This window comes from Saccoglossus kowalevskii, chromosome 14 (genome assembly GCF_978046115.1).
Source record: "Saccoglossus kowalevskii chromosome 14, keSacKowa6.1, whole genome shotgun sequence".
In the NCBI taxonomy this organism is placed as follows: Eukaryota; Metazoa; Hemichordata; class Enteropneusta; family Harrimaniidae; genus Saccoglossus; species Saccoglossus kowalevskii.
In genome coordinates this window covers 32666899-32694355 of record NC_140654.1, presented here as the reverse complement: position 1 = coordinate 32694355, position 27457 = coordinate 32666899, and the positions used below count along the sequence as shown (strand labels likewise).

Below are 27457 nucleotides of genomic sequence, written 5' to 3'. Positions count from 1 at the left end.
GATTATTTGTGTTTCCACGGAAAGGAGTCATTACTATTTCACAGACGGATTCCCAGAGGACGTAGAACACCTCCTCTTTATTTCCAGGGTATCGCGAATACAGTGTATATGTATTAGCCGATCACGTTTGTTATACTGCCCTCTACGGTATTTTTATTAAACTCCTCACGGGGGCACATCTATAGTGTGCAGCACACAGGTATACACCGCTGTTTTCACCCGTATTTTCACAGTCGATTGCATTGTTTCATACCCAATTTTAAGATCTTCAGCAACTTCAGCTTTAGGGCATTTTTTGGCGAAAAAGCAATTTTTCTTAGTCAGTTAGTGCCCTCAACGTCGATCTTTCCACTGGCTACGGAGCACTCTCACCCAAAATCCAGGTGAGTACACCCGGGACTGCCAGTCAACGTTCGGGTGCCTGCTTCACTGCAGCGCCAAGGGACTGGAACTGGGTCTACTCCGCTTACTACGGTTGATACTGTGTCTTTCATGGACTTTGAACCCAGTCATTCGAATCAGCTGATTGGAAAGATGTCGGACACGAATAAACCGTACGTGTGTACACTGAGCAAAGAACTGCAGGAAAAGGCAAAGAAAGAACTTCACGAAACACCAGAGGGTCGGGAACAAGGTCTGAAAGCATTACGAGAGAAAACTCACACACGTCCAGATATCAAGTTCCGCACCGATGACGCGTTCCTGTTGAGATTCTTACGAGCCAGAAAGTTCGACGTAAACCGAGCGTTTAAAAATCTTGTTGCCTATTATGAAATCCGTCACGAGTATCCAGAAGTTTTTGACAACCTGGAAGTGGACAAATTGAAATATATCTGGGAAGGAGGGTTAGAAGGAAGATTTGACGGGAGAGATAACGAAGGGCGTTTTATTGGTTTTTTCCGGCCAGGTATGTAATGCGATTGCACGAGACAATGTTCTTACAGTTTATATATAACCATGACAGTTTGGTATTGACGAGACTAAAATAAAATATAATTTTCATATTTATTCTCATTGCACTGAAATGACATATTTGAAGTTAAATCTTAATAAATTGTAACTTACTAACTACATTATCATGATTACTCGTAACCTAGTACAACTACGTTTTCCTTTGTTAGTCAAGTGACTTCAAGTTTTCAAGTCTTGTTACTCATACGCTTTCAATCAATATGAACATTTCAAGAAAAAAAAATAGTTTTACAACTATTTTATGAAAATCAAGTTGGAAGGAGCGCCCTCTCCCTAACCGAAACCCTAACCCTAACAATGCACCCCAATGTAATTGTATATGCCCCCCTCATGCGTGCTTTGTAGAGGTGTATGTATAATTAATTATTGGGAGGAGGGGCACTGAAGGTTAGGCTTAGAGTTACTTCGGGGCTTTAAGAAACTCTCATCAAGTTGACGAAAAACGCGTCAAGTGAACACGTGAAATTATATTTGTTCATTTGTGTGTCAGTTGAATTGTGTACCAGTACATTGTTGTGATTCAAAAATAACTTTACAAACTGATTAGTTTCTCCACACGGTTGAGGTGATATGTACATCACTGAGTATTATAGAGTTGTTTTGTGAATTCAGGTCAACGTTACGAAGAAACCTTGTTTAGAGTCGATACATGACGATACATGAATAGTTGCCACGACTGCAAGGTAGTAAAACTATTTATGGTGACGGGAGGAAAGCTGTAAAAAATGATTTATTTCCAATAAATATCATTCGCTGTGGTGAATGTAAACAATCTACTTTATTATTTATTCAGACATAGAATTATAATTAATCTATTCGAACAACAATTGTATGCGTTTTATTGTATTTTATATTTATCGAGTACCATTTACACTGGAATAAAATACACCGGCGTAGATTTGAAGCGGGTATTGTAAATTTTATTGAAGTCTCAATTTGAGTGCCAGACTGTATTCACATTTATCTAAGTAGGTACTCTTAATTTGTGTCCATTTGTCAGGTAGTTTAGGTCGTTATATTGAGTAGTGTAATCAATATATGCTGCTTGGTTCCAAGTTTATGTACATATAATATTATAATATTTTACTGGCCAGGAATTTTCAAATTTTAGTGCTTGATTGAAAAAGTACATGTACATAAGACAGCGCTATTGTGCACATTAACCTGTTTCTTGTAAAACACGCTAGAGCGACCCACAGTTAAAGACAATTCGCTAAAAGAACAGTCCAATTATATAATACAAAATAAAGTAGATAAAAAACAAACTAGATTATTATTAGTGTGTTTTTTTTCTCTTACTTTTTCTAGTTGAGTACACTAATTGTCACGCAGGGCCAAGATTAATGAACAACGAAGAACAAGAGCATGTATATTTCTTGTATGACTATGGGAACACCTGCTACGCACGCCCACTGCCAGGGGTGTGACATTATTTGTTATGTGTGTGTGAGCGGGTAATAGTAATTCATATAGCTTGAAATTAGAAAATCCTGACAATGTAATGAGGCTAGACGGTAAAAAATAAAGCAAAGCGCGTTGTCTCTCGACTCGCAGTATACATGGAGCGACACACTATTACGTTTTCCGTTGTTTATCTTTACATTCATTTTCTTCACAGGAAAACTAGATGTTGACAAATACAGTGTGAAAGACATGGCTCGTGCTAGCGTCTTGTCAACAGAGAAACTTTTAGAAAACGAAGAGGCGCAAATTAGTGGCGTCGTAATGATTGGCGACTTTGCTGACTATACTGCAAAACATGCTATTCACAATGGACCGTCATTTGCTAGGATGATGATGTCAATTTCCGAGGTATGGGGTAAAAGGTCACACGCATAAATTACAACATGTCTGCACACATTCAAGCAGTAAACTATGAATAGTGTTACAAAGCATTTTTGAAATCTTCAATTCAGTTTATCGATGAATATCTATTAATTTTCATCGTAACTACGATGATGACAATTTGAGACACTGTTATAATGTGTTATTATTTTTATTAATATACCACAGTCGTACTCTGAACAGTTTGGTTCATAATATTAATAAGTATCATGTGGCCTACAAACAAAGTGTTCATTTCATATAAATGACCAGTACCTATTTTTGAACAACGATACCTTACTGTTGGCCTATTTGAACAACGATACCTTACTGTTGGCCTATTTGAACAACGATACCTTACTGTTAGGCTATTTGAACAACGATACCTTACTGTTGGCCTATTTGAACAACGATACCTTACTGTTGGCCTATTTGAACAACTTACCTTACTGTTGGCCTATTTGAACAACGATACCTTACTGTTGGCCTATTTGAACAACGATACCTTACTGTTGGCCTATTTGAACAACGATACCTTACTGTTGGCCTATTTGAACAACGATACTTTACTGTTGGCCTATTTGAACAACGATACCTTACTGTTGGCCTATATTTGGTGGTGATTGTTAAATAAATGCTGCATTCGTGTTCGACAGAACAAATATGACACGTGCACGATATTGTATTTTACTGTGTTTCCTATCATCCTTAGAGTGCCATGCCAATCAGAAGTAAGGGAGTTCATTTTGTCAACACGCCCTCAATATTTGAAGCAGGTATGGCGATATGGAGTGTGTTTATGACTGAAAAGATGAAGAAAAGGGTACGTGTGAAATCGTGAACAGATTTGGTAAAATCATTTTTTTTTATAGCGGGTTGAAACACAATGTTTTGTCTGTTGGAATACCAGTATGTAACATTCGAAACACATAGATGATGCATACACCTAGAGTGTTTACTCGCTTCCAAATTGTACACGCATTCGATGGGAAAATGCTAGCGCCAATGCTTATCTATTCTTGTTTTCACAGGTCAAAGTTCACGGGGATGAATACGGTACGTTACATAAATACATTCCCTCAGCAGCCCTCCCATCGGATTACGGAGGAACCCAGCCAGAAATAACAGAATGTTCGAAGAAATGGATGCAAGAGTTACAAGCTTGGGAAAAGAGATACCATGACGAGAATGCCATGTATGGTATCCCCAAGATGAAGGACGCCCTTGGTAAAGACAAGACTGTCGATCCAGGAGGAGGGCTAGTTGGCACCTTCAGGAAAATAGAACTCTGATTGCTTCTACATATATGATATTATAATACATTTCTCTGTATTTCATTTCAAAATACATTGTTATTTCATTGTGATTATATTAACAATCACGAGTATATTAGCCACCACTGACACCAGGCTTTGGAAACAAAATGTGGTTGAGCATATAATCGGTTTAGCAACTGTTACTATTTTGGACAACTAAAATACTTTGTATGAGATTCATTTGACTTCATTCAAAACATTCATCTAAATACGTCTTGAATTAAATCATTGTAACACTGGGTATGCTAGTAATGTAATTATAAGTAGTTTAAATCATTGTAACACTGGGTATGCTAGTAATGTGATTATAAGTAGTTTAAATCATTGTAACACTAGGTATGCTAGTAATGTGATTATAAGTAGTTTAAATCATTGTAACACTGGGTATGCTAGTAATGTGATTATAAGTAGTTTAAATCATTGTAACACTGAGTATGCCAGTAATGTGATTATAAGTAGTTTAAATCATTGTAACACTGGGTGTGCCAGTAATGTGATTATAAGTAGTTTAAATCATTGTAACACTGGGTATGCTAGTAATGTGATTATAAGTAGTTTAAATCATTGTAACACTAGGTATGCTAGTAATGTGATTATAAGTAGTTTAAATCATTGTAACACTGGGTATGCTAGTAATGTGATTATAAGTAGTTTAAATCATTGTAACACTGAGTATGCCAGTAATGTGATTATAAGTAGTTTAAATCATTGTAACACTGGGTGTGCCAGTAATGTGATTATAAGTAGTTTAAATCATTGTAACACTGAGTATGCTAGTAATGTGATTATAAGTAGTTTTAATCATTGTAACACTGAGTATGCTAGTAATGTGATTATAAGTAGTTTAAATCATTGTAACACTGAGTATGCTAGTAATGTGATTATAAGTAGTTTAAATCATTGTAACACTGTGTATGCTAGTAATGTGATTATAAGTAGTTTAAATCATTGTAACACTGAGTATGCTAGTAATGTGATTATAAGTAGTTTAAATCATTGTAACACTGAGTATGCTAGTAATGTGATTATAAGTAGTTTAAATCATTGTAACACTGAGTGTGCTAGTAATGTGATTATAAGTAGTTTAAATCATTGTAACACTGGGTATGCTAGTAATGTGATTATAAGTAGTTTAAATCATTGTAACACTGGGTATGCTAGTAATGTGATTATAAGTAGTTTAAATCATTGTAACACTGGGTATGCTAGTAATGTGATTATAAGTAGTTTAAATCATTGTAACACTGGGTATGCTAGTAATGTGATAATAAGTAGTTTAAATCATTGTAACACTGAGTATGCTAGTAATGTGATTATAAGTAGTTTAAATCATTGTAACACTGGGTATGCTAGTAATGTGATTATAAGTAGTTTAAATCATTGTAACACTGGCTAGTAATGTGATTATAAGTAGTTTAAATCATTGTAACACTGGGTATGCTAGTAATGTGATTATAAGTAGTTTAAATCATTGTAACACTGGGTATGCTAGTAATGTGATTATAAGTAGTTTAAATCATATACTGATGATGTGTTCTCTAATATTTTTGTTTATTCTGTAATCATGCAATAACATTCTAGACAGACTATTCTAGGTCTCGGTTTTCTGAGTGCCGATTCTGGATTTGAGTTGCGTCATTCTAACATAACGGTTAACTCCTACCCAAATGAGTCAGACATAACCTGTTTGCTATAGTTTGGGCAGTGCTGCTAACATCGTCGTAGTATCTCCCAGAATTTCCTGGAATCGTTCTTAATATAACATGATATGAAGTAAGATATGAATATTATTATCGTACTCTGAAATAGTGGCTATAACAGAGATACCTTTAGATGTATTGTCGTTCGATGAACCGACGAAACCATACCGATTCGTTACATAATTTTACATTGTTTCAACAATAATAAAAGTCAACTAAACTCAAAAACAGCTTTTTAAATGCAATGCAACGAGTAATAGTAAAAAAATGTTTTTAGAATAATGTATGTGATCTATTTACGAAAACAAGTTTTTCATTTATTTGCGGAGTAAAACAGTATAATATGTTGTGATTCAAGTTGGAATAATGACACTGAAGTTTACTTACGAGTGTCAAAACCTGGATTTGTTATTGGTTACCTTGATTTAATTATAGACCCTCTAAATTATTTGTTTATAAGATTATTGATTATTTTTATTCAGATTTGCATGTAAAAATGTGACGTATATGGCCATGGGAAATAAAAGAAAACTGAGTACATAAATAAATATCTGACTTAATTTAAAATTAACAGCCACTCAATACAAAGTCTGCAGCAGTTTTGATCACTATGGAGCACGTTATAGGGCATATCGTTATGGCAACAACACAATCCATACAAATTACTACCGGATTCTTTTTGTATTTTTGATATATAATCCAATCGGTACAATACGTAAACTTTTAAAAAACGATTTTTTACAAAATTTTGATTTGAGGGGGAACAAATTGTGACTTTTGATTTGAACATAATTTTGTGTGGCGCGAGGATTATTTTGAGAGGGGACATATTGAAGACGTTTTAAAGGTGGTATTCAGTCACTTATTGTGGCATAACTGAACATATCAATTGTAATTATATACATAAAAACGGTCTGATGGCATGACGTAATTCTTCCCATATTTTGCATTTTTCAAATGCGGTCAGCATATTACTAATGTCACGTAGACATGCATGGCGTGACTGAATTATACACTGATTCAATGCACGTGATTGTGCGAGATGTTTTACCAAAATACCGGAATTGAATTACACAACTGTTACAACTAACGTCCAATCAGGGAACATCTCTGTAAAAAATGGGGAAACGAATCAATAAAACGGGTAACAACACGTGACGTAATTACGGGCAATACTTGTGATTGAAAACAACACGCAATCACTATGACTGTAATGTCGAAACAATCGTCTTTCAGATAGCCCATCATCTTTTTAACGTTGATTGGTGCATCGAAGTACATAGAACGAGTAAACGTTGTTATCAGTTGGCAACCCCCATACAAGATAGAATAGATTGACCCGTACTCAAAGACAACATGTCGGACACGAATAAACCGTACGTGTGTACACTGAGCAAAGAACTGCAGGAAAAGGCAAAGAAAGAACTTCACGAAACACCAGAGGGTCGGGAACAAGGTTTGAAAGCATTACGAGAGAAAACTCACACACGTCCAGATATCAAGTTCCGCACCGATGACGCGTTCCTGTTGAGATTCTTACGAGCCAGAAAGTTCGACGTAAACCGAGCGTTTAAAAATCTTGTTGCCTATTATGAAATCCGTCACGAGTATCCAGAAGTTTTTGACAACCTGGAAGTGGACAAATTGAAATATATCTGGGAAGAAGGACTTGACGGAATGTTTCCCGGGAAAGACTCCGAAGGCCGCCGTGTTGGCGTATTTCGACCAGGTAATTACAACTATCAAAAAAACAACTTCTGTTCAATGACCAGGAATTCTGTCTTTCCTTCGCAAATTTATTGGGAGTTGACAAAGGCCGTTTTGATTGTTCAAAAGTTTAGTGACTGTCATGTGACCTTGATAATTGTCGAAGTCTGTGTAGAATTATGCAATGATTGAATGAGGTTGAGTTTATCGGTTCATTGACCTATCATCGTTATATGGCATGTTTATTTTGTCCAGTCTTATGACATATTTTCTAAGTACGATGAAATATCCTACATATTATACCTTTTCAGTCTTGTTTTGTACATCGATTAACTGGAGACGTAAAGCCCCCGGTGAAGGGGTTAAACGACTTGATGTATACGAACATAAATGAATGTAGTACACGTGCATGAGACTCGTGTTTACGGGTAATCTGCATATTAAAATGCGTACAGGTGAACACGGACAACGCTTTACATAATGACCTAGTCCACGTCAATTTCCAGAACATCGTCGGTGGACAAACTTTATCTGACACTAGACCTTTGATATCAACTCGGTCAACTCATGGTTTATTGCTTCTTGTTCTGAATAAAAACAATGATATGACTTGCATTAATAATCAAATAGCCTTAACATTGTGACAGAAATTTCCAATTTGTCGATCCCGAAAAATATTTAATACTAGTTCTGGTGTACATATGCGTAGGCGTGTCGGTGATATGCGTAGGCATGTCGGTGACCCAGAAAAGCATCATACGACTTATCATACGCCGATAATTTACACGATTTCTTGAACAACGAATATGTTACTTATAAAGTACATAGTGATTAACCCCACCTGCAACGAAGGTGAGTCTTTGCACGCGATTTGGTCGCTTTGGCAGAAACCTTTAGGTCACGTATTCGTATGGTAGACATTGTCAAATTTCGCTACCATGGTGACAATTCTCCGTGCAACGAACATTTTTTGGGTACTTCATAGGGAAATGTTAATTACATTTCTGTTTGCAAGACAGAGCATAAACTGAATAAAGTCTGAATAAAATCCAACTTGTAGATTTATTTTTATATTCCACGATTGTCTACGAATATCAACATCCTAACTTTACAAAATTAGAAAATGGACTTTGTGTTTAGAAACTCCATTACATTGCTGTATTATAAATGTGTTTTTTTTTATCACAGGAAAACTTGACGTTGATAAATACAGTGTGAAAGACATGGCACGTGCAAGCGTGTTAACAATCGAGAAAATGCTAGAAGACGAAGAGTCTCAGATAACTGGTGTCGTAATGATTGGCGACTTTGCCGACTACACTGCCAAACACGCTCTTCATAATGGACCGTCATTCGCCAAGTTGATGATGTCAATTACCGAGGTATGGGTCAGTCAATGTTGTCTTAGTAGGCACATTTTGTAACAACACCCTGATCCCGGTATGTTAAGCGAAATTCCAATTAAAGTCAATTAATAGTGAGAATCACTTTCAAAACAAACTACATTGTACTATGAATTAAAAAAATTAAAATGTGAGGTTATGGCTTTATGGACCCAAACTGATTATATGATCCGGACGCCGTTGCCAATTTGCCCCCTAAATTGTATCGTCTAAGGAGAATGCGGCGTGGGTCATCAGGGTAATGTAATAAGACAATACATTATTGTATACATTTCAATTGAGTGAACTTCCAGCAAAACAAGAACACACTATTAAAAGATGAAAAGTTGTGTTTATTTGCCAAAGTGTTGTACATGTATATAGTTAAAAGATTCCCAGGTCATCGGTTCTTGTAATGATAAACAATTCACTATACACAAGTCTCATTGACGCGAGTAAGTATGGCCTCATTCATAGAGTTCAGATGTCAAATGAGAAACAGCTCCATGATATCTGACTTTAGCCACGGTTATTTGAGAATATTCTAAAATAATAATAGCACGAAAATTGATAATATAATGTTTTTTCGTTGTTAGAGTGCCATGCCAATTAGAAATAAAGGAGTTCATTTTGTCAATACCCCCTCAATATTTGAAGCAGGTATGGCGATATGGAGTGTGTTTATGACTGAAAAGATGAAGAAAAGGGTAGGTATAATGATTCAATAAAGTCAGTTCATTGAAATAATTTGGTCTAAACGTATCCCAACAAATACTAATTCACCGTCTGCAGCAAGGCATGGGTTTCAACGAAATCGCCACCACATAACCAAAGTAATATAAACTTTCGGAGTTTTTTTCAGATCAGAGTACATGGCGACGAGTATGGTACATTGCACAAGTACATTCCATCAGCTAATCTGCCGTCAGATTACGGTGGAACCCAGCCAAGTGTGACAGAATGTACCACAAAATGGATGAAAGAATTACAAACATGGGAGACAAAGTACATCGCTGAAAATGATAAATACGGTATTCCGAAGATGAAGGACGCCCTCGGTAAAGACGCCAAGACCATAGACCCCAGTGGAGGACTCGTTGGAAGCTTCAAGAAAATAGAACTATAGTCAGATTAATCATTCAAAGTCATAGCATACAAAACAAACTTGTCTATTGTCACTTTTAAAATGTGCAAAACATTACATTACAAAATATATAAGACTAAAAAATGGAACACGATATATGTTTAATGAAACTACTAATTCCTGGACTTGCATGCGTCAAGACGCTTAGCTGAATCTACGAACATCGGGCATGGTTTTATTGCTTTCAGTGTTATTGACGACAATACTTAAGAAAGAGATAATTAAAGTCGTATTCTTTCCCATTGTTTTGGAGTTACTAGACACTGGCATCGCCAGCCGTTAACGTGAAATTTGCAAATGCGTGACTCGTAGTTAAGAAAAATAACAAACATTATGCAGTTGTATGAGCCACTTGTATTCACGTTTTCTCTTGGGATCATTGGTTTGTTACATATTGCAGCGTTACGTCATTCCTAGATGGCTCTATTGAAACGACCACGCCATGCCGGAATACGTAAGAGTATTTGTATACTGGGTAACTTGTGAATTAAACTTGAATGAATTGATCAATCAAAACGAATGGATATGTATATGGGGATTATTCATATAAACGACATCACACTTGCTAAGTTAAAGGGCGGTAGTCGTCGCGCCACGCATGCGCGAGATGTATGGGTCTCGTAGTATAAACAAAGATGGCGACTTTGACTGTTGCACAGATCAACGAATACAAACTGAGACGTTACCAAGCTTTAATTAGGTATTTTTTGGTGATTGGAAAATATCGAAGGAGTAATCAGTACAAGTTGCGCTCATACTTGTGATTTACATTAAAAGAGCGCATTGGATTAAGAGAAAACCAATGTTTATCAACACAAATGTCTCACATGCGCAGCGCGACGACTGCCGCCATTTAAGCCTAAGATTGTGCAAGTCAGTAGAAAATGGACAAGCGTGTCCACCAGACTCTATTCCTCTATCAGAAAATGTTTCCCCCTTCCTAAAACAGGTCAATATCAGTTTGGCTAACATTAAAACGATTGTTGATTGATTGACGTGCAGTAAGACTATTTTTGATCACAAATTGCTGTAGTTGTAAGTAATGTTACCATTGAATTATTTTTAATTTCTTTACCGACTATAACTGGGATCAAGTCTCAGAGCATGTTGATGAAGTGGGTGCTGACATAACAGCAGGAACGGCAACATTACATCCCGTGATGAAGTGGACGCTGACATCACAGTAGGGTGCCCAACAACAACATCAGATCCTTGTCAACCATTTCAACTGCTCGTAACAGTTCCATCAACGCTGGACGCTCATTTTGCTTTTCCATTACAGATATCCATGCCGTAAGAAACCTCTTGGCCGCATTTTTTTCATCCCAATTATGGACTGTTTGCTCCCGTCTCACTGCGGCAATCTCATCCTCAGTAAATTGCATATTACGCGCCACCACGGGCCATATATCGGCGATGACCTCTGCTACTTCAGCCGTTTGCTCTAATGTCAAGACAGTACCATCGTAGAGGACTTGCTGGGCATAAATGTTGCCTATATTACCCATCATTCTCCACAGTTTCTCAAGAATCTCAGCTCTACACTTTTCAGCTCGCATCTCTTCAGAAATAATAAAATGCAACAACCTCTTGGCCGGGTTCTTCCATCGATGATCGTTGTCCAAGCTTTCTCTTTCCCCGAGGTACGTCGCACAGTGTTCATTACAGCTTGCAGTGTCGACGCGTGGACTTCCAGACTGGTATCTAGGAGTGTATCTCTTATTGGGGTTATAGCTATTTTGATCCAATTCAAACGAAATACTTTTCCCGCTCCTGGACGAGTTGACTCTGTTGGTAGAGTGAGGACGACTATACGATAGTACTCCGGCTTTTGAACCTGAAATATTCGATAACAATTATTGAAAAGTCACAATTGTGATATCCAACAATATAACGTTAACCAGGGCGCATCGGGTGAAAGCTGTTTCTGGTCTTTACATTCCCCCCCCAAAAAAAATGGTGCGACATGTATTCGTTAGATACACGAGTGTATTTAATAGATAAATATTGGTGTCATTACGTGATTGTGATATGTTCGAAACACATCCGGGCAATTGCTATAAATCATTCCACGTTACATTACCTGCTACGTGGTTACTCTGAACTGTGGTGGCGCTATCAGTTCTACTTCCAGGTCTGACCCCATTCACCGGTCTGCCGTATCCATTCATCATACTGCTCCGTGAACGAATTGGAGAACTAAACATGTTGCCATAACGACCACTGCTGTCCCTGCTCGTTACGGAAATCGGCCTCTGAGTGCCTAGAGCCTCCCAGCCATGTATGTAGTACGTTGTGGTGATGCTTGCGCTACTGCTAGACCTTGATGACGCGGGGTTCTTATCTCCACGGTGCTTACCCTTTCTGAAAAAGTTCTTGGTCAGCGGCTCTGGGTTCTTCCAATACTTGTGAACGCTTACATTAAATGCCATATCTTTCGCCAGACATCTGTAATCCATGCATTTAACAGCGCCATCAACGATAATAACCATATCACTTTTTTTGTCCAATGCGTTACAGAGTCTGTCAAATACCGCATCCGGCATTATGCGAGACGTTCTCGACTTTATTATATCGACGATATTTCTGTCTGTTTTTTCATCACGCGGTGTTGAATCCGTTAAGCTGATTTCATCTTTCTACAGAAAGAAAATTCGTATATATATATATATATATATATATATATATATATATATATATTAGGAGACGTCACTTCCCACAACGTGCATAATTACTGTGAAGATACTGCCATGTGACCGGGTAACAATCAACCTCGGGTCAGAAAAGCCCCTTAGTAAAACCCGTGCACCATATTGAGCAATTAGCGATGCAATCGTTTAATAGACTAACGGTAGTCCAATACGACAACCGGATATGATGATGTATTCGTGCGTCATTTAGAAAGGAGTAAATCACCCAATAACAGTATGATTTAGCATGGACGTAGGGACACAGTCACTTGGGGGCTGAAAATCAATAAATACTAATTTTCAATAAAAATCATCCGCTATACGTATATAAATAAACAAGTTGTGAAACACGGCACCGAGTAAATCGACACTCTGTCGGTTTCAAATGTCGATTTCTTACCTTAAAATGCGAAACAAAAAGTGCAGAGGGGGTCAGGTGTTAGGTTAATAACCATTGTTCATAATCGCTAACTTGGTTTTATTCAAAACGGCACAAATCGCGAGTTTTTTGGTGATATCCGACAATTTCATGATCGAAAATGGCCAGCAGCCAGAATCAAGGGGGATTCGCGCAGAGTTATGGGTAAATCAAGTGCGCATACTCATTTTCAGCCAATCAGGCGTGCCGTAACAGCGAGTATTTCCGTGATTTACCCAGAACTCTATGCGAATCCCCCTTGATTCTGGCTGCTGGCCATTTTCGTTCATGAAATCGTCGGATATCATCAGAAAACGCGGGATTTGTGCAGTTTTGAATAAAACCAAGTTAGCAATTATGAACAATGGTTATTAACGTAACACCTGACCCCCTCTAAAATTTTTGTTTCGCATTTTAAGGTAAGAAATCGACATTTGAAACCGACAGGGTGTCGATTTACTCGGTGCCGTGTTTCACAACTTGTTTGTTTATATACGTATAGCGGATGATTTTTATTGAAAATTAGTATTTATTGATTTTCAGCCCCCAAGTGACTGTGGTAGGGACGAGCGATCACAGATTAGAACGGCAATATGAACACTGTCCACCTCTCACAATGTATCCTGGCGTGGCGTGTTGTTTTTGTTTTGTAACTTGCAAATTCACTATCGACATTTCAACTTGTACAATAAATATATTAATTACATTGTGGAACACTCTGATAACACTTATTTTATACGTTGTTTCCAACCAAAATGGTTGAATTTCTCGAATGAATCATGTTGACAATTTTTGATTGATTTACAATATACGTTACTCCCAACAAAAATGTTTAAATTTCTTGAATGAACAGTTTTTGTAGATCATATGTTGATAATTTTTGATGAAAGATTTGCATTGTGAGATTTTTGGCGTCGATGGGTCGTCAATTTCGAAGTTTCATAAATTTTCTTACGTATCAGTCGTAGGTCGGTAGTGAAATTGACAAGAAACAAGAAAAAGGCAATTGAGACACACAGACAAATTTAGATTTAATACGAGGACGACACACAGTTTAGTGAGAAGGTAATATATATATTTTTAAACTTCACCTTTACTGGAGTCGGCTTTGCCACGTAGCGTAAAGAGACAGCATTCTTTGTTCTAAGTTGTCGAACATTGACAGTTACATTGGCTGACCGCGGTGTACTTGTCTTCGACAGCGATGCTGCTCTACGACAGTAAATCCATCCGATCTGACAGCCACCAATAACACCCATGGACATCACGGCTTCCAATGCAACTCTCTGACAAACGGCCAAAAAAACATGATTATAATTAGCACAAAACTGTGATGACAGTGCCGCCAAAGTATTGACGAGAAGACTTCACTTTTAAAAGGTGACAGTCTTTGTGCCACGCATGCGCGAGATATGTGTCTCTTACAAGCAAAGATGGCGACCAATGTTGTTCAACACAAATGTCGCACATGCGCAGCGCGACGACCACCGCCCTTTAAGGTCGTATTGCGTAAATTAGTTTTCATCCGAATTGTTACTCCCTCAATACCCAAGTTTAAATTGTTTTGATAACTTTCTTGTTAACCAACCTTTCCATTATTGGTGCATTTCCAGCCGTTTGGTGGTGTTACCATGACAATCAACTGTTTACCGGTACGGTTTACAACCATGTAGCCCGTGTCAACTAATTGTAATTCGCCATGTTGTGCCGCCACCTGCTGTACAGCCTGCAATGTAATATACAAATCACAGTCGTTTGTTGTGCCAAGCCATGTAGAATATAGAACAGAACTGAAAGGAAATGTTCAGATGCAGAGAACGAAATAAAACATAAGCTGATATTCAAACAATTCAGTAGACGTGGACACCATTCGTATACGAGATACTCAATTGTTCGAGTTACGAATATCGAGGCCCATATTTTAAAAACCACGCCCACTTTTGAGAAACCAAGCATAAATTATAACTCGATGATCAATTAAAAATTAACAGAACTTCGAGTTACGGGCGACATGAATTTTTGTTTTTGTTGAACGTCCACGTTTAGTAATTGACTCGAACTTTTATTGATAATAGTTAACCAAACTTCGAGTTACGGGCGACACAGATTTTTTATTCTGTTTAACGTTTTATGTTTCCCGTAACTTGAAGTTCAGTTAACAGTTAATTAAAATACTAAATTTGAACGTTAAACAAAACGACAAATTTATGTTGCCCGCAACTCGAAGTTCGATTAACCTTTAAAATACGAGTTACTTAATGTGGACATTCAACGAAAACAAAAATGTATATTGTATATTGTAACTGTTGAGTTACAATTTGGGCGTGGCTCCTCAGAAGTGGGCGTGGTCTCTAAACTATGGGCGTGGTCATTTTTGTAACTCTCTGTTTTCGTAACTCGAATGATTCAGCAATCATAACTAACTCTTTCGACCCGCAACACTATCACGCTTTGCTCCGCATAATATTTATGATTTAATAGTTGCCGTTTTTCTACACGTTTCTGCGATTTTTTATACTTTTTTACGTTACTTTTTTCACGATTTGTTATGTGTCGGGAAACAAAGTGCGACAAAAACGTATTGTGAGTACTAAATATCACAGAAAAAAATAATACGTTGAAACCAATGTAGTTATCTACCTCTCTATCAGCCACAGTGGCGTTCCATATATACACCTGTAGTTTCAAAACATCCGGTCTCATAAAATCTTTGATTGGGGAAGAGAAAAGACCAACGCCGACGATTTTCCAAACGTCTTCATCGTCGTTGCCATTGGATTCCACTTTCACCTGGTAACACCCTCCGTATTTGACCAGCGCCACCACGCTGTTGTCATTAACAACCATCTGTAGCTCGTGGCTGGCAAGCATTCTCCAGGTACTCTTGTCACCTATTCTGTGACTGCTGTACGCCATCTTGAATTTACTAGCTGCCACTCTTTTTGCGCAGTGCGGGATCGTCAGAAGTAATGGTTCGTTCATTTTGAGTCGAACAGGGCCAAGCCTTACTACGGGAGAGACAGTCAAAAACGGAGTATTCCCGTCATCTATTCCATAAACCATTTTATCTGCGGATTGTGAATCTGCTGATTCAATATTGACGTATAACTCCTGGACGATGTTTTCTGATATTAAAGCCTGTGGAACGTAAAGTTGGATGCCGGCGTCTTTTATATGTAAGATTCCGCCTTCTCGTCCGATGTACCCCAAACACACTGGCCAGGTGGAGAAAGTGAACGACTCCAGATAGCTGTCACCTAATTTTGACGCTTCTCGACGACATTGTTTTAACGACGATACAGCCTCTTCATGGTCTTTGATCACTAAAATAAAACGTGAAAGTAAAATAACGAAATTTAACACATTGCTTTGATTTAAGCAAATGGGTGATAGTCTTATTCGGTTGCCTGAGAGTGTCTTCTGAACATCAACTGTGGAAGTTAAAGGATGATGGTCATCCCATATCGAAAAGAACGCGACGTAACGACCACCAACCTCTATTAAGAAAGGACAATTGGTAGAATCGCCTTGAGCCTGCCTAACAAGTTTCATAGGAGAAATAAAAATCTTCAGATTTGCTAAGAATGGCTCTACTTTCTACATATCTTAGAAACGCCCGTCGGAGCAGTAAATATCACCCAGTCATACACAACAAGGAACAGTTATTATCTATTATTAAACTACACTTGTATATAATATTCTAATATTAAAATCTACTAGTGAGAAAATATCAGTTTTTCAGTACAGACCAGTCGTATTGGCGTCTAACATCCATGCATTTACGGTAGGCCCAAGTACCAGCAGTACATCTTTGGCACAGTCTATAGCAAATGAGATATGACTCAAAAGCATTCCAAATCGCCGACACTTCAAAGGCTCGGCAAGAATATACACGAGATCTTGATGGAGTGCCTCGTGGCCTCTCTCAAAACGAAGTTTCTTCTCTGTTGGCCAGTCCCTGTAGCGTTCCAACGTCTCCATGTATCTCTCGTTGTGTGTCTCAAATGCGTCTGTTTTCTTTGTCTCTTCTCGTTTCTCGAAAGCACTAAACTCTGCAAGTTGGACCAACAGAAATCCGAGCCAGTCTCGCATATCCTCGACCGCTGCATAGATATTTTCGAATTTCTTGAATGCCAGCAGGATAGCTTTTGAAGGGTACTTTTTTGTAGGATCTCTCCTTGGTGATATCAATATCTCCCTACAGTACATCGCGTCATCAAAACTAACAACTTTCGGTCTGTAAATCGGGGCATACCCTTCTTCAATTCCCATAGCAACTGCTTTAATGAAATCCTGAACATGATCATCCAAGAATGTCCGCCACTTGGCTTCGAAAAGTGTAACTGTTTTGTTTAATCTTCCAATGTTATACAGGAGACTTTTTCTATTTACTCGGGAACCCATCACTAAAAACAAAAAAATATGTAAATACTAGTAATGTTGAAAACAAACCTGTACATGCACGGTATCCCGCAGCAATAGCCTCGCTGTATAAGTTTGTGAACTTGGCCTTTATTTTATAAATCAAAATTAAGGGTAATTATATTAAAGTCAGCAAATAATAATAATAATAACAGTTTATAATCGAATTGGTTTATTTGAAAAAAGTGTAATTCAAATCCAAAATAGATTGATTTCAGCAGGTATCTCCTCATTCCGCGAAGCGCTCACACGTTATTCAGATTACTAGTATGCAATATGTAAATTAGGCAAATAACGCCGAATAAACGGCAAGGCAAATGTAAATGTCGTTTGTGCTTGTAAAGTTGAGGTTGATATATAATTTATAGCGCAGTTGCCTTATTTGTCATCATTATACCAACCTTGCAAGTTTAGCCGAATATAATTACACTAGTTACAATGACCTATAATTATTTCGCTGTGAATATCACATAACACGTGTTGCTTGTAATCGATTACACCGAACAATGAGGTCGACCGATCGTAGTAATATTCCCAAACAGTAGGCGTATCTTTGAGACAAATTATAGGTAGCCACTTGTGATCAAAACAGCAAGAGGGAAACACGACACCGTATGTCAAATATTCCGTAATGGTAGAACTAGTACACAGTTGTGTTGATTAGGTATACTGACATACTATTTTATCCTATACTATGTATGTACATATATCTCCAGGTTCATCTGAATATAGAGTCAAATAGGGTTTACAACGGGTGCCAAGTAATAACAAGCACTCTTCAGACCCCCCCCCTGCAGTATACATATTGACGGACACGTAGCTAGATATAGTTGGGGTGGTTGTCATGCCAGTGAGTGTGATTTATGTACAAGTAAACAAAACTAATCCGTACCTTCCTCCGCGGTACTTCACAATTTTGAACTTTGCCCGTAGCCAGATTTTGTAAGCAGATATTTTTTTTAATTTTTTGGCTGGGTAAATATATAATAAATATCAATTGTGATCGTAGTTGTTACTGTAACATGCGTGTGGAGTGTGCAATGTTTTGCTGGAGTAAAGCTGATATAGACATACATAAACACGTGTATCTAACACACTGAATAGGCCATGCAGGATAAGCTATCACGAAAAGAATTCATAATATAAACTGATGAGTCGAGATTTTTGAAAACTATTTTATTTTATCACCGCAAATGACAGCAAACAAGGTTCAACGTGTGCAATTACTTGGTATAACCCATGAATTACTTGGTATAACCCATGAATTACTTGGTATAACCCATGAATTACTTGGTATAACCCATGAATTACTTGGTATAACCCATGAATTACTTATTTTAGATTTACTGATTACGTGCACATAAGTATTGTTTATTGCAGACATCACTAAAATCAACGCAGCCATGCCTCGTCTAAATTGTGAGCATCTGAAGTCCGTAGACGACTAAGCTACAAATTTCTATTCAGGACAAGCTGTTATTTTTGGCCACGAATATATTTGATATCATCACATTGGTTCATTCATACATATATACGCCAGTTTTAATCTGACATGGTCGATGACACGTCCAGTTGCTAGAATCGTAGTGTATTATTATTCAAGTTGTGCTACCCACATTGAGGGAAGCCACTGCACACTGAGTATAGTTTGATTAAACGTCGTCTGTTGTTGTTTATTTGTTATCAACGATGTGAACTAAATAATACACTGTAATCAATATATTATTTACTAGAAATGTTTAGATAAAATACTATTTATTAAAAAAATGTTCAAAAATACTTGTATTTGCATAGTATTTTCCACGGCGACCCAATAACATTACGATTATAGACCAGCTGGATTGAATTCAATGAACTCGGGGAGGTGGGGGGGAGGGGGACTATTCTTAGGATTATAAGATTGTCCTGGAGCATAGTTTATTTCATTATGCCATGACACGCTGGTCGCCATTTATCGCAAAGCTAGCCCCAAGTAGGGATTATTCGACTCCACAGCTACATGTACTGAATGCAAGAATCTGCCCAACTTTGGTAAACGAGTCATGATAGCAACCAAGAAATCATTCACCGAGGTCAGTAGCCACAATTCAGCCATTTTGTTTATTTTAACATGTAGTGCAATAATGTTGTCATGACAGCGACAACACAACTTTGCATATACTTCATTACAGATTGATCATCTTCTATTTCGCTCGACACGTAATATTATAGTAGTTTTCATGTAAAAGTACCCAACATTTCGTTCGTCAAATTTTGTTGTCAATTTATGCAATCTGTATGTTCGATTATTCCCTTTCTCATCTCTGCAAATTGAGTTCACATATATGAATTGTTCGTAAGTGTTGTTCTGTTTATTTTTGGATCGCTTAACAGATTTCAGGATACATTTGAAGTTCTATTAATAAGTAAAATTTGTAAAAGGCAATTTGGCACAAACGGCTACATTTAGTGAATAATGTTGAACTCTATCCAGAGTAGCGACCAACGAAGCTAACTTATAGTTGAGTCAGCGTTGCATGGCATATGAATGGTGGGCGTTCGTTGTATGTATTACGAAAACTGGGAGATAGTGTACAAATCAGAGTCAGTCACTAAATTGGTCAAGTTCATGAAACATCGTTATGTTCAATCAAGTAACATGATTACTGCTACATAAAAACACACATCGGAAACTAATTCTAAAAATTAGCTTAGACTACGACGTAACCTACCTGCAATTGCAAGTCCACGATGTTAGTATGGCTACAGTCCAAGTCGTGGCGGCGCAGCTGTAACCTGAAATTGCTGCCGGTGTCGTGTGTCGTATTAAACAACTGTAGACGCCAAGCAACGTCAGTTCTTAAATAGTGACAATATGATATTGATTTCTGGGTAGCTGTTCGTGTTGTGTCGTAACCCATCGCTTTAGGCAATCAATATTATTACTTGTCAAAACAAAATCGATTTTGTTGGGGGATGTATGAGCATCACAGGTGTTATCTTGACGATTTTTACGAGACATTCCGTGAACATAGTTATCCCTCCCGGGACCCTCCATTTATCACCGTATTAAGTACCCGTACGCCATTGAAGCAGCACCGACGCCGCTGGTACCATAGATACCATAATATCCAACTTAAAGCATGACAACGGTATGCATTCATCGGTGAAACCATCAAGCCAAAGCCTAGGCCGAACTCGAATACTTACTTGACGAAATCAAACGCTTACTTAAAATCCAAAACAATACTTTAAACGTATACTAATATGGCATTGCATTATTTACGAGTTTGGACGACGCGATCCTCATGCTAATCACGCCATGTAACCGTATCGACCACCTTACAATAATGGACGGAACAAAACGCATATTTACTAAACGCGTAATTACAACCAGTTTAATGCCTCATCGCATAGTATTACATGCACTCAAGTATTCGGTATTCTTCTGATTAATTTAGAAGGTTAAACTTTATTATGTTTGGCCGGGGATCGATTGTACGATTGATGCGTCGACACAATACTACACATAGGTATTGAATAAATAGGGTCGCGGCGAGCTATTCTATTGTGAAACCCATATCCCCTCACACTTTTACGCAAACTAAATGCCTCCAAACCAATACTGTATTGGCAACCCTGTAAGCCTCGGCAACTCTGCTGAGCCTCGGTATTGCCCCCTCTGCTGAATATCAGCTACTCTGTTCTATCGCGCATATTTTGAGTCCCGGCCACTCTGCTATTCTGTTCTCGAATATTCTGGATAATTGTTAGCTTATGCCACGGTTTAACTTTGTACAATTAAACCCCGATACCAAACTAAGATTCTTGAGTTGAAATAATCACAAACTTTTTACAATAAGAAAACAGACAATTTTTCAACTAGATTGTAGGTGGTGGTTGGTTCATTCCCACAGTGTAGAGTAATGTGACGCTCGAATTGTCGAATTGTTTTGGTCTTGGTTTCCGCGCTACTTGATATATTTTGGGTTGACAATTCACGCAGTTTGCTATGTTTTTACAAGCCTTTTAGTCATCTCAGCGAAGTTTATATAAGGGATACACACCTTAACGACCCGCAAGGAATAACACTATCGAATATCGTTTACGCATGTGTGTGAAAGCCTTAACTAATATAAGTCATTACCATGTTATGTGATGCATTCATCATGTTATGTGATGCATTCATCATATTATGTGGTGCACTCATCTTATTACGTGATGCATTCATCATGTTATGTGATGCATTCATCATATTATGTGGTGCACTCATCTTATTACGTGATGCATTTTTCATGTTATGCGGTACATCCATCGTTTTAAGATGTGCATTTACCTATTATGTTACCATATTATTCATCGCGTCATGTTGTGCATTTATCGTATTATGTGATGAATTTGTCATGTTATGTAGAGCATTCGAAATGTTATGGTGTAAGTAGTTAAATGGAGCACAATAGTTAATATTTTACGGCGCCGTAAAGTTATCTTTACGCATGACATCGCCTTTGTCTTACTTCGCACTATCATTTGAATTGACTTCATATTAGTGACCATGCCAGCTATTTCCGAATTAGAAAGTTCCATCACAAAAAATTACCGCATTGGCACGGCCAGTTGGCGTGTTGGTCATGCAGCGATTTTTTTGTCACACAGCGTCGCTGGCGTTATCAACGTCCGGGTCATGATGGGTCAGGTCATGGCGTTAAAGCCACCATGTTTATTTATATGTAAAGATTAAACGTGCCTACTTTTTTGATCCATGGTTTACATGACGTAAAACTGTATGCAAACCAGTCAAATGTAGAGGCAATGTGTTTGTGCTAACATTTTATGGGTACCAAAACCACTTATTTATGAATCAAACACACCAGTTTCCCCGTGTTTTCTATATAATGGTTTTAGTCTCGCCGAGTGTTCAAAAATGTTAATTTTAATTATTTAGTCATGATAATCTATCGTACTTAAAACTATTTCAACATTTACATTATCTGTATACAAATACTGTGTACAAGTCTGTCATGTAATATTTATTTATAAACATTTTTTAGACGTCACAAACGTTATTGGTTTTGACCGCTATGTCAGATATCTTCTAAACATGTAGCAGTTTTATACAGATGCATCATTTATTCAATTAATTGGAAATTTGTTATGTTGTATCTTTTTACTGTACTCCTTCAGATAACAGAAAAAAATCGGATAAGTCACATAATTTGAGCACCATCTTGGATTTCTGGTGTAAATGGCAAACAAATTGAGAAATTGCTTTTCATGGAAGCTTTTAACCAATCGACTTGTAATTATGCATGCAGTATATGTGGCCTACATTTTTTACGCTATGCATTACATTTTTTTACGCTATGCACTACATTTTTTACGCTATGCATTACATTTCTTTACGCTATGCATTACATTTTTTTACGCTATGCATTACATTTTTTTCGCTATGCATTACATTTTTTCGCTATGCATTACATTTTATACGCTATGCATTACATTTTTTACGCTATGCATTACATTTTTTACGCTATGCATTACATTTTTACGCTATGCATTACATTTTTTACGCTATGCATTACATTTTTAACGCTATGCATTACATTTTAACGCTATGCATTACATTTTTTACGCTATGCATTACATTTTTAACGCTATGCATTACATTTTAACGCTATGCATTACAATTTTACGTATGCATTACATTTTTACGCTATGTATTACATTTTTTACGCTATGCATTACATTTTTTACGCTATGCATTATATCTTTTACACTATGCATTACATTTTTTACGCTATGCATTACATTTTTACGCTATGCATTACAGTTTTTACGCTATGCATTACATTTTTACGCTATGCATTACATTCTTTACGCTATGCATTACATTTTTTACACTATGCATTACATTTTTTACGCTATGCATTACATTTTTTACGCTATACATTGCATTTTTTACGCTATCCATTACATTTTTACACTATGCATTACATTTTTACGCTATGCATTACATTTTTACGCTATGCATTACATTTTTTACGCTATGCATTACATTTTTTACGCTATGCATTACATTTTTACGCTATGCATTACATTTTTACGCTATGCATTACATTTTTTACGCTATGCATTACATTTTTAACGCTATGCATTACATTTTAACGCTATGCATTACAATTTTACGTATGCATTACATTTTTACGCTATGTATTACATTTTTTACGCTATGTATTACATTTTTTACGCTATGCATTACATTTTTTACGCTATGCATTATATCTTTTACACTATGCATTACATTTTTACGCTATGCATTACATTTTTACGCTATGCATTACAGTTTTTACGCTATGCATTACATTTTTACGCTATGCATTACATTCTTTACGCTATGCATTACATTTTTTACACTATGCATTACATTTTTTACGCTATGCATTACATTTTTTACGCTATACATTGCATTTTTTACGCTATCCATTACATTTTTACACTATGCATTACATTTTTACGCTATGCATTACATTTTTACCGCTATGCATTACATTTTTACGCTATGCATTACATTTTTTACGCTATGCATTACATTTTTACGCTATGCATTACATTTTTACGCTATGCATTACATTTTTTACGCTATGCATTACATTTTTTACGCTATGCATTACATTTTTTTACGCTAGGCATTACATTTTTTACGCTACGCATTACATTTTTTACGCTATGCATTACATTTTTACGCTATGCATTACATTTTTACGCTATGCATTACATTTTTTACGCTATGCATTACATTTTTTACGCTATGCATAACATTTTTTACGCTATGTATTATATTTTGTACGCTATGCATTACATATTTAACGCTATGCATTACATTTTTAACGCTATGCATTACATTTTTGCGCTATGCATTACATTTTTTACGCTATGCATTACATTTTTACGCTATGCATTACATTTTTTACGCTATGCATAACATTTTTACGCTATGCATTACATTTTTTACGCTATGCATTATATTTTTTAGGCTATGCATTACATTTTTACGCTATGCATTACATTCTTTACGCTATGCATTACATTTTTTACGCTATGCATTACATTTTTTACGCTATGCATTACATTTTTACGCTATGCATTACATTTTTTACGCTATGCATTACATTTTTACGCTATACATTACATTTTTTACGCTATGCATGACATTTTTTACGCTATGCATTACATTTTTACACTATGCATTACATTTTTACGCTATGCATTACATTTTTACGCTATGCATTACATTTTTTACGCTATGCATTACACTGTTTACGCTATGCATTACATTGTTTACGCTATGCATTACATTTTTACGCTATGCATTACATTTTTTACGCTATGCATTACATTTTTACGCTATGCATTACATTTTTACGCTATGCATTACATTTTTTACACTATGCATTACAATTTTACGCTATGCATTACATTTTTACGCTATGCATTACATTTTCTACGCTATGCATTACATCGTTTACGCTATGCATTACATTTTTTACGCTATGCATTATATTTTTTACGCTATGCATTACATTTTTTACGCTATGCATTACGTTTTTTACGCTATGCATTATATTTTTTACGCTATGCATTACATTTTTACGCTATGCATTACAGTTTTTACACTATGCATTACATTTTTTGCGCTATGCATTACATTTTTACGCTATGCATTACATTCTTTACGCTATGCATTACATTTTTACGCTATGCATTACATTTTTTACGCTATGCATTACATTTTTACGCTATGCATTACATTTTTTACGCTATGCATTACATTTTTACGCTATGCATTACATTTTTACGCTATGCATTACATTTTTTACACTATGCATTACAATTTTACGCTATGCATTACATTTTTACGCTATGCATTACATTTTCTACGCTATGCATTACATCGTTTACGCTATGCATTACATTTTTTACGCTATGCATTATATTTTTTACGCTATGCATTACATTTTTTACGCTATGCATTACGTTTTTTACGCTATGCATTATATTTTTTACGCTATGCATTACATTTTTACGCTATGCATTACAGTTTTTACACTATGCATTACATTTTTTGCGCTATGCATTACATTTTTACGCTATGCATTACATTCTTTACGCTATGCATTACATTTTTACGCTATGCATTACATTTTTTACGCTATGCATTACATTTTTACGCTATGCATTACATTTTTACGCTATGCATTACATTTTTTACGCTATACATTACATTTTTTACGCTATGCATTACATTTTTACGCTATGCATTACATTTTTTACGCTATGCATTACATTTTTACGCTATGCATTATATTTTTTACGCTATGCATTACATTTTTTTACGCTATGCATTACATTTTTTACGCTATGCATTACATTTTTTACGCTATGCATTACATTTTTCCTCCATTGTGTTATTTCCTTTGTCAAGAGTTCTACCGTAAGGCAAGTTCCTGCGCAATATACAAACATTTGAAATGGCGATTCAATAACATTGATGTCCGATAATATTTTTTTGGATAACACGCCGCGTAGTCAAATAATCCTGTATTTGGTCTATTGGTAGTGAATACACTCACGTTGTACCATCCTGAGGGATGTGTCTATGGTTCATGCAACAAGTTTAGACCAGCATGCCATGCAGCATATATTGTTGTCAACAATTGTAAGACTAGATGTAGACATTACTAACTCCGAGTGTTAAAGCTTGGCTAATCGTTTATCTACTCTTGTGCTACTTTTATCATAGTCAATGTTGTTGTAATTTTTTTTTGCTTTTTTGTGACTTCCCTCGTAGACTTAACATTTTTTTTTCTGGGCAGATTATTTGCCACATTTGTACCATCTTTCCCAACCTTAAATAACAAATAAAATATATATATGATTATTTATACGTAATACCTAGCTACCCTATTTTAGTTTTCAACGTTACAAGAAACAGAATAGCTATATCTACAGTTTAATTAGATTTACCGACCACCTATAAAAAGTTAACAACATTCTTGTAACCATAATGATGCTTGCAGCTTTAATTAAATTAATGGTTATCACAATTATGGTTACACATGCTATTAGTTATTACATTTATGGTTTATTTGTTATTATATTTTTAAAAATATACATATATGTAATTTTGATTGTTCATCCTAACTTAAAATGTTATAAAATGTGTTTAGTCTAATTTGTGTTTCATTACTATTGACCAAAGATGATGTTTTAGGCAAATATCTAATTACTTTGATGAATAATTAAAAACATAGCCGTATATGTTATAAACTTCCATATCCAGCGTCCTTAATATATATAACAATGACGTGCATCAAGGTCCTATTATGTTTAATGTATGTACCAAATTTGAACAAAATCCGTCCATGCATAACTGAGATTCGGAATGGTGAAAATGTGCGATTTCAATGCATTTTCGACCTTAAAGAGGCCGCCATTTGGCTATCGTTAATGAAATCATGAAACAAATGCACATACATATTTGTGACATGATGTACCTTGTGTGTGTGAAGTTTGAACTTGATCAATCCAGACATGTCTTGGATACGGATCCAGAACTGAATTCTTTGAAACAAAATGGCCGCCAGTCGGCCATTTCGAACTTGATCCTGAAAAAAATAACGTGCATCAAGGTTCTATTATGTTTAATGTATGTACCAAATTTGACTGAAATCCGTCCATGCATAACTGAGATCCGGGTCCGGAATGGTGAAAATGTGCGATTTCAATGCATTTTCGGCATTAAAGTGGCCGCCATTTGGCTATCGTTAATGAGATCATGAAACAAATGCACATACATATTTGTGACATGATGTACCTTGTGTGTGTGAAGTTTGAACTCGATCA

The 27457-nt window shown here is 36.4% G+C and overlaps 3 protein-coding genes across 3 annotated transcripts; 2 read left to right on the top strand and 1 right to left on the bottom strand.

The window, feature by feature from the left end:
- The first annotated feature begins 331 nt into the window (after nt 1-331).
- LOC100374572 (alpha-tocopherol transfer protein-like) lies at nt 332-5633 on the top strand. Its single transcript, XM_002734063.3, has 4 exons — nt 332-907; nt 2591-2784; nt 3509-3619; nt 3828-5633. The coding sequence occupies exons 1-4, from the start codon at nt 493-495 to the stop codon at nt 4086-4088; spliced, it is 981 nt and encodes a 326-aa protein (XP_002734109.2). The 5' UTR covers nt 332-492; the 3' UTR covers nt 4089-5633.
- A 1404-nt stretch (nt 5634-7037) lies between these two features.
- LOC100374725 (alpha-tocopherol transfer protein-like) lies at nt 7038-10287 on the top strand. The gene is made up of 4 exons (XM_002734064.4): nt 7038-7541; nt 8708-8901; nt 9498-9608; nt 9764-10287. The coding sequence occupies exons 1-4, from the start codon at nt 7169-7171 to the stop codon at nt 10025-10027; spliced, it is 942 nt and encodes a 313-aa protein (XP_002734110.1). The 5' UTR covers nt 7038-7168; the 3' UTR covers nt 10028-10287.
- Nucleotides 9234-20381, bottom strand: LOC102801002 (uncharacterized). The gene is made up of 7 exons (XM_006815653.3): nt 20287-20381; nt 16903-17559; nt 15794-16476; nt 14742-14879; nt 14245-14439; nt 12129-12684; nt 9234-11882 (listed from the first exon to the last, which is right to left on the bottom strand). Exons 2-7 carry the CDS (start codon nt 17555-17557, stop codon nt 11224-11226), a joined length of 2886 nt encoding a protein of 961 aa, XP_006815716.1. The 5' UTR covers nt 17558-17559; nt 20287-20381; the 3' UTR covers nt 9234-11223.
- Nucleotides 20382-27457: the final 7076 nt, after the last annotated feature.